The sequence below is a fragment of the Eupeodes corollae genome, chromosome 3, assembly GCF_945859685.1.
Source record: "Eupeodes corollae chromosome 3, idEupCoro1.1, whole genome shotgun sequence".
Taxonomy (NCBI): Eukaryota; Metazoa; Arthropoda; class Insecta; order Diptera; family Syrphidae; genus Eupeodes; species Eupeodes corollae.
In genome coordinates, this window is record NC_079149.1 from 68,299,521 (window position 1) to 68,314,437 (window position 14,917).

A 14,917-nucleotide genomic window follows, 5' to 3' on the forward strand; every position below is an offset into this window, starting at 1 on the left:
TTCAAGGAATTCAGTTAATTGTCATCGAAATCAATATCGATTGATAATGGCATTCAACACTGCACATTTTTTCCCAAAATTGATGATTATTGTGAAATCTGTTGATGGTTTAGAAGATGATAAAATTGACCAAGTTTAAATAATTTTTATTCTTACTCACAAAAATATGTAGGGAAGGAAAAAAACCGTGTATTAACAAGTTTTAAGTTTGACAGTTTTAATAGTTATCAACAATTAGAAACTCAATCATTAAAAAATGTCTACATGATGAACGTCGGAAAGTTATGAGATTCGAATTTTTCAAAACTCCAATAAGCTGGAAATAGAATGGTATCACGTTGTTTTTTTCACAGGAAAAACGGTTAAATTTACGTGGCTCTGATAGATTCAATGTTAACTTTCACAACTATCAGAATATAAAAACGTTTCGAAAACTTCGTCATAGCCGTGAAGATTTGGTTGTAATAAGTATGTAAGTTATTATTGAACAGTTGAGCTTGAGGTAGTTACAAAGAAATTTTCCTGAATATCCTAACATTTTTGTACCCATATACTTAATTTCTGTAATTAAGTTAGAGTAGAGTGATATTTCGTTGAACTACATTAAAAGGCTGTATGAATGGCTATCATGCCACAACTAACTTACTTTATTTCATAACAATTTTTAATTTTTGCCCGTGGGCGAAAGGTTAAGTGGACTTCACTGGACCTAAGGCGCTCTAAAAAATTGTTATCTCAAAGCAGACTTCAAATAAGCTCCCTAATATGTGTCCTTACGGGACACTGTCTTATAGGCATACATGCAATACGACTTGGTGTAGCCTCAAATGGCTTCTGCAGGAGCTGTATGGACGAGGAAGAAGAGGAAACAATCTCTCACCTCCTCTGCACTTGCCCTGCTCTTTCAATAAGACGCAAACTTCATCTGGGAGAATACTCTTTTCATAATCCCAGTGAACTAGCTAAAAGGATATCAAATATCTTCTTCGCTTTATAAAAAGCTCAAAATGGTTCGACTAGTGGGAAGTAACTCTGTAGATTCATGTGGTATCACAATGGGCCTTTTCTTTTGGCCTAAGTGTGTGTATTATGAATTCGCAGCCACTTTAACCTGACATAACCTAATGCCGACATAATTCATGCAATGCAATTATGAACAGAAAAACTTCTGCAAGAATGCGGCAGATATACAATTTCAAAAACCAGTTCATAAATTTCACTCCACCAAAGCCACCACCACTACCAGTTCCACCATCGCCACAAGACTCCAGAATACAACACCAACGTCTTTAATTCCCAACTTTGAACAATTCAATGCATCCAAGGAAAGTTTCAAGATCTACATTCAAAGATTCAAGAACTACATTGAACCTCAAATCCGGATTACTGCAAAAAGCTCCTCTTAAATTCAATTGGGTCGAAACACTTCAATACAGTGACTGCACTTTCCGCACCAAAATCACTAACAGAAGTAAGCTATGATGAATTGCTTTCGCTGTTAGAATATTTTGTCGTTGCAGTTCCACATCCGAAGAAGAGGGATGTGAGTCTGAAAACGTATATGAAAAGCTAAGAGTACTATCGTCACCAAAACAATGTATTGGATTATATGTTGCAGACAGGAGATAATTAATAAAAATGAGAAAGAGTGCTGGAGATAGAACAGAGCCTTGGGGCACACCAGCCTTTATTTTATGGTTTTCAGATTTGAATCCACCCAATACTACTTGCATTGAACGATCCGAAAGGTAATTACTAATCCAATGAAGCAGGGATTCATGCAAACTGAAAGCACGCATTTTCGAAAAGAGAGCCTGATGCCAAAGACTATCAAATGCTTTTGATATATCAAGTGCAATAATCTTACTTTCTCCAAAGCGATGTACAAAATTTGACAGAAATAATTAAGTTTTATCTTTGAGTTACGCGGATTTTGGTGTTTAGTGTGGTGTTTAGCTACAAAATTCTTTCAAGTGTTTTGAATGGAACAAATTCATTAATTTCTATGAAGTATAAATATTATATCTCAACTTATTAATACAAATTTTTTATTTTTGCCAAAAAATTATTAAATATTCAATTACACTGGTCAAAACTGGTTTTGTCACACGAACTTTGATAGCTAATTTTGATTTGTCAATCTAGTCTCATTATTAAATTACAATTGTCAAATGTCAATTAGCCTCAGTTTTGTTGTGCTACGGTATAACTCAAAACTTGTACTGCGCAGCAAATTAACAGAAGCGCTTCAAAGTAAACCGTTTTAAAAATATTTGTGGTTGCATTTAAACACCTTTTTGTTTTATCATTTTTTTGTTATTAACCCTGTGAACATGTCGAGGAAGTGTAACAATGATTCTATCTATTTATGTAATGTTTGCGGAGAACTGACATTCAAAAATCAAAGACGAAACTTTACGAATCTTGTGTTAGAGTGTTATCACCAATGTTTTGGTTTTTCTGTCGCCCATCGAGACAAATCCTGGGCTCCTTATGTTATTTACTCTAACTTATCTTCGTCTATATGACCAGTCTCTAATTGTAAAAAATTGCCAGAACTATTACTAGTTGCAACTACGTCTGGTGAGAATGACCATTCACAACCGTCCACTTCAGGTAAATGTGTTGACGAGAACGATGACTTTCAGTTTAAAGGAATCGCAAACGTGCCACATTTCATAACTCAAGGAGACTTAAATGATTTAGTTCGAAATCTAAATTTGTCCAAAAAAACAATCAGAACTATTAGGATCTCGTCTAAAAACTAAGAGAATTAGAAAAATCTGCATGGAAGGCTTTTAAAAATGTGTATGCAAATTTGTTGGGTAACCACAAGAGTGACAGCTACTGGGAGTTGGTTAGCGAGCTTTTAATGTTATATAAAGCTTTGGATTGCAACATGTCACTTAAGATCCACTTTTAAGACTCCCACCTGGATTTTTTGCTGACAATTTAGTTGCTATCAGCGACGAGCACGGTGAGATGTTCCATCAACACATTTTGAATATGGAAAAGAGGTACTAGGGCAAATGGAACCCAAATATGTTAGCGGATTACTGCTGGGCAATTAAAAGGGACCAACCAGAAGCGAAACATCGAAGAAAACCTAAGATTTATTAAGTCATTTATACAAAAAAAATACAGTTTTGGTTAACAAGATCTGTGTTATTTCGCAATATTTTAAATTACTCAATAAAATAAAATCTTTGGCCAACAAATTTTTTGTAATTATTTATTTTTTCTTATGATCACCAACTAAAGCAAAAAATATCAAAAAAGTCCGTGTGGCAAAAAAAAGTTAAAATTTTGTTAACCAGTGTTATTTTACCTACACATCTTGTTCTGAAATTTTCGTGCGGAGCGGCAACAGAAATAAAATTACTGCAGGTTTTATTGCATTTCAGCTGTCAGACTGGTTTTTTGAACAGAATTACCGACTGCAGTAATGTAGTGTATTTACATTTATGAACGCAAATCTTGCATTACTGCGGCATTTTTACAATAATGAACTTATCCTATTTTCTTAACATTATTTTCTTAAAGAAGTAGTTAATATCAACAGACGGTACATTAACCATCAATATTTGGAATCAAACTTTGCAAAGTATCTTCAAACATGTTTAGCCTATTCAGTTGGTGCGGAGTGTACAAATAATGGTGAACCGGATTCATTCAATGTAAATTAATATAAGAAAAAAGTTAGAAAATATTCGGCTAGTTAAAAGCTTGTCAGCGAAATTTTGTGAAAATGCTTTTTCCACTTGTTAATTTTTAATTATTTATAGACTGTAACTAAACCACCTTTAAACATTTCATATTGTTACGTATAACTTTTAAGTTAAAAAAAAGATATGGACATTTAGCAAAGATATAGTAATGCGAAGATAAATTCATTAAAATATAACATAATTCTAACACAAAAAACAGCTAATAATAACAGCTGAAAGATCTGACCGAAATTCAAAAAGTATTTTCTCTCAAAAAATGAAAATTGCATTGAAATATTTGGTTAATATAACATCAACAACAGATCCAAAGTTTAAGTAAAAATAACTTCACAAGAAAAAAAAATGGCTTACTTAAGGACTTATACAATTATATTTATTTCTGACTCAAATTAAAATTTGTTTCTCTTTAAGTAGTTACCACATTGCAATCCAGTTGAAAGCATTAATTGAGAAACGCTTAAGCAATTTACATTGTTTTTTTTTTAAATAGCTCAAAAAGTAAAGAACAGAATTTTTCGTTCCAAATTTCACAGTAGTGAAACGGCAACTGCATTTTTATAAAGCATAGATCAAGTTCAACGAAATTTCAATTTTATCGAAATGACAAAAAGTTCGATAAAAGAAGTAGATAAGCAAAAAATATTATATTATTTAATATTCTATAGGGTTTTATGTAGTATCGATTGGTAACGTTTGGAGATAGTTACGGTTAGATAATAGCAGTAAAGGCGGTAGTATAAAATGAGTAATTTAATTGAAAATAACTTACCCGCAATTACTTTTGGCGCCGATGCTTTGTTTTCTTTTTTATTCGATTTGCAAGGCAAAACAAGAAGGAAAAATAAATGAGAATTTCAAAAATATTTGTTTTTGTTTTGATTTTTGTTTTAGGGAAAATATTTATGACTTTTTATTTTATATTAAATGAGCAAGGAAAACAAGAAACTGGCTGCAAAGAAGCCAAAAATTCTCGGGGCATAGGCTTATTTTTAGTTAAATCAAGCTTAAAAACGGCCATCAGAGGGCTATAATAAAAAATCGATTAGTTAAAAACAATTCTTACAAAACGTATTGATTATTAGTTGCTAAGATTTCAAAAATATTACTCAAGCACGCTAACTGTTAAAAAACAGTTTTTTCAAGTAAATAAGATACAAAGGTTTTATTAAACTCTACTAGAGGGAATTTTATTTTAATATCATTAGGAAAGTTTAAGTATTTAAATTATCTAGCGCTAAAAACAATTCCTAATTATAGAAAATTTTAAAAATAAAATCCAGTCGAAGAATTATTTAATTTTCAATAGGGAAAGAGGGACGAATTTTGGTAAAGCTACAACATATTTTCTCCGGGTGTGTTTTTAAATCGAGCTCTTGATGCCTACAATGATACGTTTCGTATCTTGGAACACACTATTCCAATCTATCTAAGCAAACTTTTTTTTATAAAAAAAAATGTAAATCGTTTTTTGAGGTATCCATATGCTGATCGTCAAGGTATTAAGTTTGATATACTCGTACATAGGTGATTAAATTTGAGATTTCAAAATATTTAATCTTTAACTTAAATTAAGTACAAAAAAATAGTTAATAGTTAAAAATACAATTAATGAAAAATATATGCGGCTTGGTGATGAAATTGGTTCCCTTTTGGATATAAATATTTTAATACCTAGCATTATAATTAATTAATCATTTCTTTAGATTAAACTTATATTATTTATAAAATGTAATTTATATTTTTAAAACAGTTTTTGAATTATGGAACGAGGGAATGCTTGCAAATGAGTTGTGATCATCAAATGAAAATACATCCCGACAAAAATGTTGTCAAATAACCATATTTTTGTACCATAATATTTGTTCTTTTTTCCAATTACTACACAGAAAAGTTAAAGATTTAATAAAAAATTCAAGTACGATACGAAAAGAACACTTTGAAATATAAAACTATACTTAAATGGCTTTATGTGACGATTTAATTAAGTTCACAAAAGTAATATGTCCAGTCAGAGTCAAAATAGAATAATTTATCTTCACATTGGCATGGGTTAGACTAGGTTAAAGGGGCTGTCCATGATGGAATAGGACACACTTAGGACTTAGGACCCTTACGAATCGTGAGAGGCTGATTATGCTAATATGATTTAGATCGTTTAGATCGTTATACAAGAATTCTCCTAGGTAATTTTTGCGTTTTGAGCTAGAGCAGGGCATATACAGAAAAAGTGAAGAACTGTTTCCTCCCATTTTTCGTCCATACAGCTTCTGCAAAAGTCATTTGAGAATACGCCTAGCCGCGTCGAGTGCTTTTCTATTGTCCGGTTATGCAAACACATTGACCGCTTTCAAACTAGTGTTGGCCAGATGTTTTTTTTTTTGTGAACCGACTCGTGGTGATGTTGTTCGACCTGGTATTTGCCTTCTTCATTGCGCCCTGCATCATTTTTTGGCATACATTTATAAAATTTGAAAAAAAATTTCCATAAGGCATTGTGTTATGATGTTTTATTACATAGCTCCAAAAAGATATTTTACAGACGACAAACTATATTTTTAATATTATATATTAATTTTGGCTGCATTTTTAATATAAAGCTGTTTCCGAGGTTGACGAAAGCAAAACAACAGAACTAACTCCAAATATAAGGAACTTATTAATAAATAAAACATACATTTAAAATTACTCAATTACTTCCTTTTCCAAATGTAGTTTAAAACTAAAATGTCTCTATCATTTTCCAATTTTAAAAAATTTTAAAAGCCAACTTTAACACAAGGACGTTTTAAACAATCAATACAATATACTTTCTAAAACTTTACCAATTTCATCTGATATCAATTTGTATTAAAATAATTTCTTCAAAATTGGTTCTTCCGTTCTTTTGTTTAATTTTTTTTTTAATTATTGTTTACTTAATTAAAAATTGAAAAAAAAAAATAAGAAAATGGTTTTTGCTTTTTAATACCTGCTCTTATTTGAACCTCTATGCCTATGAAACCACCAATCGAATGTATCACTAAAACTAGTGTTATTTTTTAAAGCGCAATTATTCGTTGAACAATCACAATCACAATTGCACGAAGTAGTGTCAGATTCACGTTCGGAGGACTCTGAAGAATTGTTAAGGCTCCCGCCGTGGCATGCTGAACAAGTGGTTGTTGTTGTATCACGACTATTTGATAAATTTGATGATTTACCCGTTAAATCCGAATGAGTATTTTCATCGGGTGGACCAGGACCTTCTGGGGCATATAACACAATTACATTTTCGGGTACATTGTTTTTGAATTTTTGATTTTGATTTCGGTTTTTGGTTTTTGTTAAATTATCAAGTACATTTTGTTTTATTTGATTTTGTTTGTTTTTTTTTAGAGGAGAAAATATTAAAGAAAAAAATAAACATTATTTATGGGTTTCTTGGCATTCAACTTATCCTGTTCTGCATTAATTAAATAATATAATTTGTTACAGAAAACAAAAAATTAAAATAATTTAAAAATTTAAATATAATTTAAAAAAAAAAACAAAAAGATAATAATGATGAGTTTGAAGCGTTATTAAACAAACAAAAAATTATCACTAAGCGGAACATTAACACATAATTTAAACAAAACTGATGCCAGTCTTTAATATTTTATACAAAATTTAAAATTAAGAAAGAAAATACACTAGACAAATGCCACAAAAGCACATACATAAATAAAGAAGAAAAAAAAAACAACAAAAACAAAATTTTATGGATGCAAATTAAATCTGAAGATGTGTTACGTCTGTAGATCGGCAAGCCTAAAAAACATATTAGAAGCGTTATCTAGTCGCGGTTGGAAATTGCAGAATTTGACAAGAAGATTTAAAAACTAATTGGTTTTCTCTCCATCTAAAAGGATTTTGATGTTAATATCATAATTATTTTGATTTTATTGAATATGGTGGATGGATCATGCAATGAAAATATCAAATGAAAAGAGAATCAACTGAAAAATTAATTTAAGTAAATAATTTTATTTATCAATTTGTATGTTTAGTGTTGCGTGTTTTTTTTTTTTAATTAAATTGCAGTTAGCGTTAGTATGTGAATATAGTGAGCAGTAATGCATAAACTAGTTATGTGAAAAAAAGTCTCTCATTTTAATATTTTATTCTTTATATGAATTTTTGTTATTGCTTATTGGTCCAAATTACATCTATTAGAAGAAAAATGCATGTGCACATATAAGTATGAATCCGAATTTGCCGATTTGTATAATATGATCGTTTAAATTGAATGAAATAATGTAACATCTACAAATGGCTTTAATGACTCTTAAAAAGTCTATTAAGATGCGACTGTACTAAAGATTGATTCAAACTTTCAATACATTTTCTTTAACACTGCCAACCACTAGGATGAGCCCGCTTTTTATAGCTGGTGAAAGTGTCATTCCCGGAAACTTTAACTACCTGTATGTACGTATTTCACCATTACATGTTCATAAAATTTAAGGAAAAATAAGTAACGATCGTTGAAACTTTCTAATATCAAATAATAAACTACTAAAAAAGCGTCTAAAAAATGCTCCACTTGGATGAGGCCACTTCGAATATTTAATTTAAAAGTGTGATCTTTTAAAAACTTTAGTATAGAATATCTAAAAGAGGCTGAAAACAACTATTTTAATTTAATTTGATGAGACTTAATAGAAGTAAGAAAGTTGTAGGAAATCATTTTGCTGATTGATGGAAACAATCAAAAAGGGTACCAGGCGAATACAAGAACATTATGAAAAGGGCGGTTAATTCCACGGCTTGTCTTAAATTCCACTCTACCAGCGACTTAAATAAGGGCCAAAAGATGAGTATAAGCCAGAAAAACAACGTTTAAAAGGATAATACAAAAAACTGATACTACACAGAGAAGAAGACTAAATAATAAACCAGTGTACATCATTTTTATTGGTGTGGCAAGCTAAAACCTACCATGACACAATCGACTTTTAGTTTGAACGGATTTTCATAAAATGCAACTCAACCACAGATCGGCGGTTGTTAGAAGCTGAATTCAATCAGAAGACGTTGAACTTTTGGAATGGCTCCCATATTTACCGCTTTTTATCATTGTTTAAAACGTTTGGCCATGGCTTTTTCGTAAAGTGTATGAACGTGACAGACAATTTAAAGACAAGGACTTCCTGGGTCCAAATTTCCTGTGATTATTTAAAAGAAAATTATTATTTTTATTCCACACCGTCTCATAGAGGTTTTATCCGAGAATGGCGAACATAGTCAATACTAATGTAAAAATCTGTTATAAATACATGTTGTTAAACCATAAAATGTAAATATTTCATTAATTTGTTCGTTTTTTTCTGAAATTTTGCATGTGACCTCATCCCTTTTGGACCCACTTTTGTATACCCTTTTTAAGCAGTTTATTTTTTATCTTGGAGAATTCCAACGTTCATTTCCAATTAACTCATTAATTTAATAAATGTGTAATGTTGAAATACGTACCTATTCTTGCCCCATCATAGTGGTTGGCAGTGTATATTGAACCTTTGCAAAATAAGTTTTATTGTTTAAGTCAATTCATACATGTGCCTAAACATTTTGTTGCATAATAAAAAAGGGCACATAAATAGGTTTGAAAAAAAGAACAAGATATCTTTACTTAGGTGCACTGGAAGATTATTTGGCGTAATGCTTTAACAAGGTTAAGAAAGTTCTTAAACCGATTTGTATATGAGTACATGATTCGATGCGTAAATATTTTGGTAATGTCTAATTACAAGAGAGTTTTTTTTATTTTTGTACATACATTTTTCTAAAAAAAATACTACAATTTTATTTTTGATATTCACTAAATTAATAAGCTTATAAAATATCTACCTCTGCAAATGAAGAATTAATATCAAAATAATAGCCAAATAATTATTGGTGTGAAGTTAACTCATTCGTAATTAACACCAACTAACAATATCTAAACATTGAGCACAGCGACAAAAAGCGTATGCTATTCAATGAAGCCGCGTAAAAGTATGAATAAATGAAAAAATTAACTGGCATAGACGTGTAAATATTTTTAACCCTATGACTTGATTATTTTATCGAATAATGTTACAAACAATAAGTTTGCGAAAGACGGTTTGGATGCAAGTGCGAGCACCAAAAAACTTGGAGGATTTTTAGTTGAAGGTTGCAATCAGGAGGAAGGTTCGACAACATGAAAGTATTTGTCTGGAATTTCACAAAATTTACCCTCTTAAGAATGCATTATTTTCCGATGAAATGCAACATACGATCAGCATATCTTAAATGTCATTTGCACTGACCTTTGAACAAATAAATAAATACAAATAGACTCTTATAAATCTTTAGTTTACATTAATTTAACATGGCTCTTATTAACTACGAGATTTTATTGCAGACAAAAATCAAAATAATAGTTAATTTTTTAACAGTAAAGATAAGTTCATTTCCTTATATGTGGCTTGTGTATAAAGTTGAACTAAGAGTTAAAAATGTATGCGAATTAAATAAGGTTAAGAAAGACTCATCAAGGCGTATTCTTGGAAATATTCTAAGCCCATTTTAACACATTTTCAAACTAACTAAAACAAAAATTTTAATTGTAATTTTTTTGTAATTCAAGAAATTTGACCATTTCCCAACAAAGAGATACCGTTAAATTGTGAATCATCATTTATATCATTTTATTTATCAGACCTATAAAACTTTCAAAATGAAGAGCTCAATTATGTTTCTCGAAATTAATACTTCTTTCTCGGAGGCACTTATAAAAATGTACTAGAAAAATTCTGCTTATATATGTATTTTAGTGTGTCAGCTTAAAATGTTTGTATAAATTAAAAACATTAATATAAAAAGCTTTTCTCTAACCAAAGAGACATGAATTCGCTGTGATAAATTAAAAATTTAAATTTTAAATCAAGACAAAAAAATAATAATAATAAATAACAACATAAGAAAAAAAACTAAATTAAAAAACGATAAAAACCAAACGTAAAAATTAATTAACAAATAAAAGGGGATAGAGTATATCAATTTATAATAAAAGATAATACAGAAAATCGATTAGTTTTTAAATCCATTTCTAAAAGTGTAATGAATCATAGAACGATGTCATTGCAATTTTAGATTTCCATTCACATATTTGCAAAATCGAACTTTGAGTTTAATTAATTTAGATCTAAGGATTTATTATGTTAGCATTCCCAAAAAACTACTTTTAAATGTAATGTTTTTATGTTAGGCGCTGTTTGGAAACATCAGTTATGCACAAAAAAATTGCAAAATTTCAAAGCTCACAAAGTACTGCATTAAGAGACTTTGAGTTTGCTAATTTCACTATCACTTCTAATCTTTCCAAACACATCCACTATAATTGATGGGAAGTTAAGAATATATATAAAAATGTAAATATTTATGTATAACATATGAATGTCTTAGTATTCGAAAGCATTTTTTGAATTTATAGGAAAATGGACTGCCTGCTTTATATATTTATGCGGATTCATTTTGGAAACTTTTATAACAACAAATTTCATACAAAAATTAACTCACTATTATTGGCGAGCAGATTCTCGTGCAATTTATCCCTCTGATCCTCGAGCACTTCACCCAAATAAGTTGCAACTTTTCGGGTGATTTGCTCAACATAAACATCCAATTTACCCAAATCATCTGAAAGACCAACCAACTGATCCAGTGTTCCGACCTATACAAAAATAAGACCAAATTTTGATTGATTGAATATGATGATGATGATTTCGAGAAGTCTTGTTTTTAACTCACCTTTAAGTCGGGAATATGGAATTTAAAATTGACACAAAGATTGTTTTGTTTGTGGGTGAGATTGTTCATTGTTTCGTAGGTTTGCTGACAGGTTTTATCCCCAGGAGCGGAAATGAGCCAATATTCGGACATGTTGGTGTTTTCTATAAATAAATAAAACATAATTGCTTAATAATTTTAAAAACTAATGTATAAACGACATATGAATGCAGCTACGAGAGTAATCTAGAAGTTATACACTTAAGGCGCAAAATGAATAAAACCATTTGTTTACAATAGTGTTCTTCACCCTTGAATTTCTTCTTTTTAACGACTTAAAACAGGAAGAAGAATGTTTACATGTTATGAAGTTGTTTGCAGTTCATTGGATTATTTTCTTAATCGACTTTAGTTGGAATGTTTTCAAATTAACTGTTATTTATTTAATACTTATGGGCAAAAATGGAAGCTTAACTACAAAAAAACACAGCATCTAAAAATGCTAGAGACCCCAAAACATTATTAATGTGATTAAGTTAGTAACGCACTTTATATTATACAAAATTATAACTTTTGAGGATTTCACACAAATAAGCTGCATAAAAGTACTCTAGAGGAGATAAGAGAGAAAAGCTGATCTCATCTTGACATTACTGCAAATCAGTACCCAAATGTTTTGTGACTTTTACAAATCTCAACCCTTCCTGTGGCGAGTAATGTCAGTAATGGAGGGGACCGACAGTTTGGATGCCGAATCCAAACGGATAATTTAAGAAAACACTTTTCATGGCAGGAATGTCGACTTTTGAATTCCTTTCAAGAAACGTTACTAGTGGGAAAAAAAACATTTAGGTGGCACAGGCAGGGATCCTAAAGATTCTGGAGTCCGTTCGTAATATTATGAAATGTTATTATTGTCCATAGTATAATTTATTTATTCCATCTATCGAGTAAAATATCTTTAAGACTAACATACTTAATTATAATCTTTATATACAAAGAAAAATATAAATACTTACATATATCATAATCTTAAATAAATAGTAAAATAATTCACAAAATAAAAAGCCTCATAAAAGAATTTCATTTAAAGTACTTTTAAACCTTACTCTACTTCATTGTAAGTGAACTACATCGCATACAGTGTTAAAAAAAGCACAAGAACGAAGATATGGGATCACTTTTTCTATAGTTAGTGTCATGGCGCGGTATAAAAAAAAAGATATTTCTTTCCCTGAGAGGTCTTGAAGGAACATGAACTGGGTAAAGAGCAAGCAGCATAGAACAATCTATATGGTTACACATAAAATCTCTGGCTAAAAGAACAAAACGCTGTTTCCTTCTGATTTGAAGGGTTTTCAAGCCTAAGAGTAAACACCTCTGGTTATAGGAGGGCATAATATTATCTACCTAGTTCAATTTACGTAGAGCATATCTAGTGAATTTACGCTGAACAGCTTCTATTCTATTAATGCTGAGTGCATATACTGAGCACCAAATGCAACGAGCATATTCTAACGATGATTTCACCAATGAGATACGAGTATAAAGCATTTTTATAGTACGCGGATCAATAAATTCCCTTGAATTTCTCATTAGAAAACCCAGCATTTTATTTGACTTCGAAATCATATAGTCGTAGTGATCATTAAAAGTTAACTTCCTATTGAAAACAACATCTAAATCCTTAAAACCCGAAACCTTAACAAGGCTTGTAATATTAAGCTTATATTCAGAGTGAATAGGGTTGCGTGATTTATTATAAGACATTTGCTTACACTTGGAGATATTGAGATGAAGGCAGTTATCTTCACACCATTGAAAAATACAATTGAGGTCATCTTGCAAAAGATTGCAATCAAGTGGACAATTGATACGTTTTCAAATTTTCAAATCGTCAGCAAATAGTAAATTTTCAGAAAATTTGACAGTCAGAAAAGTCGTTTATAAAAAGAACAAACAAAAGTGGTCCGAGGTGGCTTCCTTGTGGAACCCCTGAATAGTTATATATTCGTTTTGATGTTTTATTTAGAATTGTATCTAACCAATTCAATAATTGAGAATGAAAACCAAGGTGTTCTAGTTTTTTTTAAAAACACGTCATGCTGCACCCTATTAAACGCTTTTAAAAAGTCGGTGTACATGACATCAACTTGCTTATCCCGTTCAATACCTTTCGTACAAAAGTGTGAAAAAAGAGACAAGTTAGTTGTAGTTGATCGTTTACTCACAAACCCGTATTGATTCTCTGAAATCCCTTGCTTAATAAACCCCTTTTTGACGATGGCTTCAAAAAATTTTGGAATAGTTTGAAGCTTTGAAATCGGTCTGTAGTTAAGGACATCCTGCTTTGAATTGGCGTAATGACTGAACTCTTCCAAGTATCTAAGAACTAAGAAGGTTTAGAATGACCATATCTGCACAATAATAATTAAAAAAATGATTTGAATGTATTATCTAGAACAATAATAAATGTTTAATTAAATAAGATTGCACTGCTCTAACTCGCCGAGCGCCCTTCTGGTACAGATACGGAAAGCGAACTTAACTCAATACGTCTGACCCACTTGACGAGCTGCATTGTGCGGTCCTACTCTAAACTGTCATACCTTTGAGCAAGAGGGATTTCCCTGCTCAATGTGCTATACTAATGGCTAAGCTACACTATGGCTATATTATGGATGATCTTAGGGGTGGCCTACACTATGTGTAACAAATGTTATGTTATTAATATGTTGAAACGTGTTTCTTTTACGTCTAGCTAAAAAAATTTCAATAACTTATGCTATATATGCTCATTACTCTTTCATCTCCCAAAATCAACAATGTTAGACTAAAGAGGATTAAAAAAGATGTGATTAAAATGACTCGTATTATCAATACCTATAATGAAAGAATACAATTACAAAATTCAAATCATATTTGACAGCAGGAGCTATAATTGACCTATTACGTATATTTACGCAACATATTAACAGCTAATAAAAAAGTAAGCCCAATAAGTGAACAAGTTCATCATAGAGAAATGATATTTACTTCAATTTCAATTTTCTCAATTATGTTTTATTAAAAATGTTTTATTATTCACGACAAGTGGATTTATGTTCAATAACATCTTCAAAAAAGTAGGACAAATACCTAACTTATCATCCCTTTACATATCTTTTCCTTTTAAGAAAAATCAGTAGATGACCTTTCTCTTTAAGAAAACACAAGTTAAGTGCCTCAAACTTTCAAAGTAATTTAATCGATTATTTACAAATAATGTGTGTGTTTTTTAGTGCTACTTTTATTGTGTAACAATGACGTAAGTTATAAAGTCTTACCATAATTTTAAAATCACTAACATAAAAGAGCATAACAGTTTCAGAAATGTAGGTCATGTTTTGTGCTTGCTGATTTATATTTCTTATCCA

The 14,917-nt window shown here is 30.5% G+C and overlaps 1 protein-coding gene across 8 annotated transcripts in view; it reads right to left on the bottom strand.

Moving 5' to 3' along the window:
* LOC129952190 (V-type proton ATPase subunit C) overlaps window positions 1-14,917 on the bottom strand; it is a 38,852-nt gene that overhangs the window by 10,543 nt on the left and 13,392 nt on the right. For 5 of the 8 annotated variants that reach the window (XM_056064660.1, XM_056064662.1, XM_056064664.1 and 2 more), the window contains exons 2-4: window positions 11,523-11,665; window positions 11,292-11,445; window positions 6,697-6,973 (exon numbers count right to left, since the gene is read on the bottom strand). In XM_056064660.1, the coding sequence (XP_055920635.1) occupies window positions 6,697-6,973; window positions 11,292-11,445; window positions 11,523-11,654 (563 nt within the window). In that variant the 5' untranslated portion in view covers window positions 11,655-11,665. Of the gene's footprint in view, window positions 1-4,497; window positions 4,531-6,696; window positions 6,974-11,291; window positions 11,446-11,522; window positions 11,666-14,917 lie in introns of all 8 variants that reach the window. The other 3 variants (XM_056064659.1, XM_056064665.1, XM_056064666.1) reach the window with 3 other exon arrangements.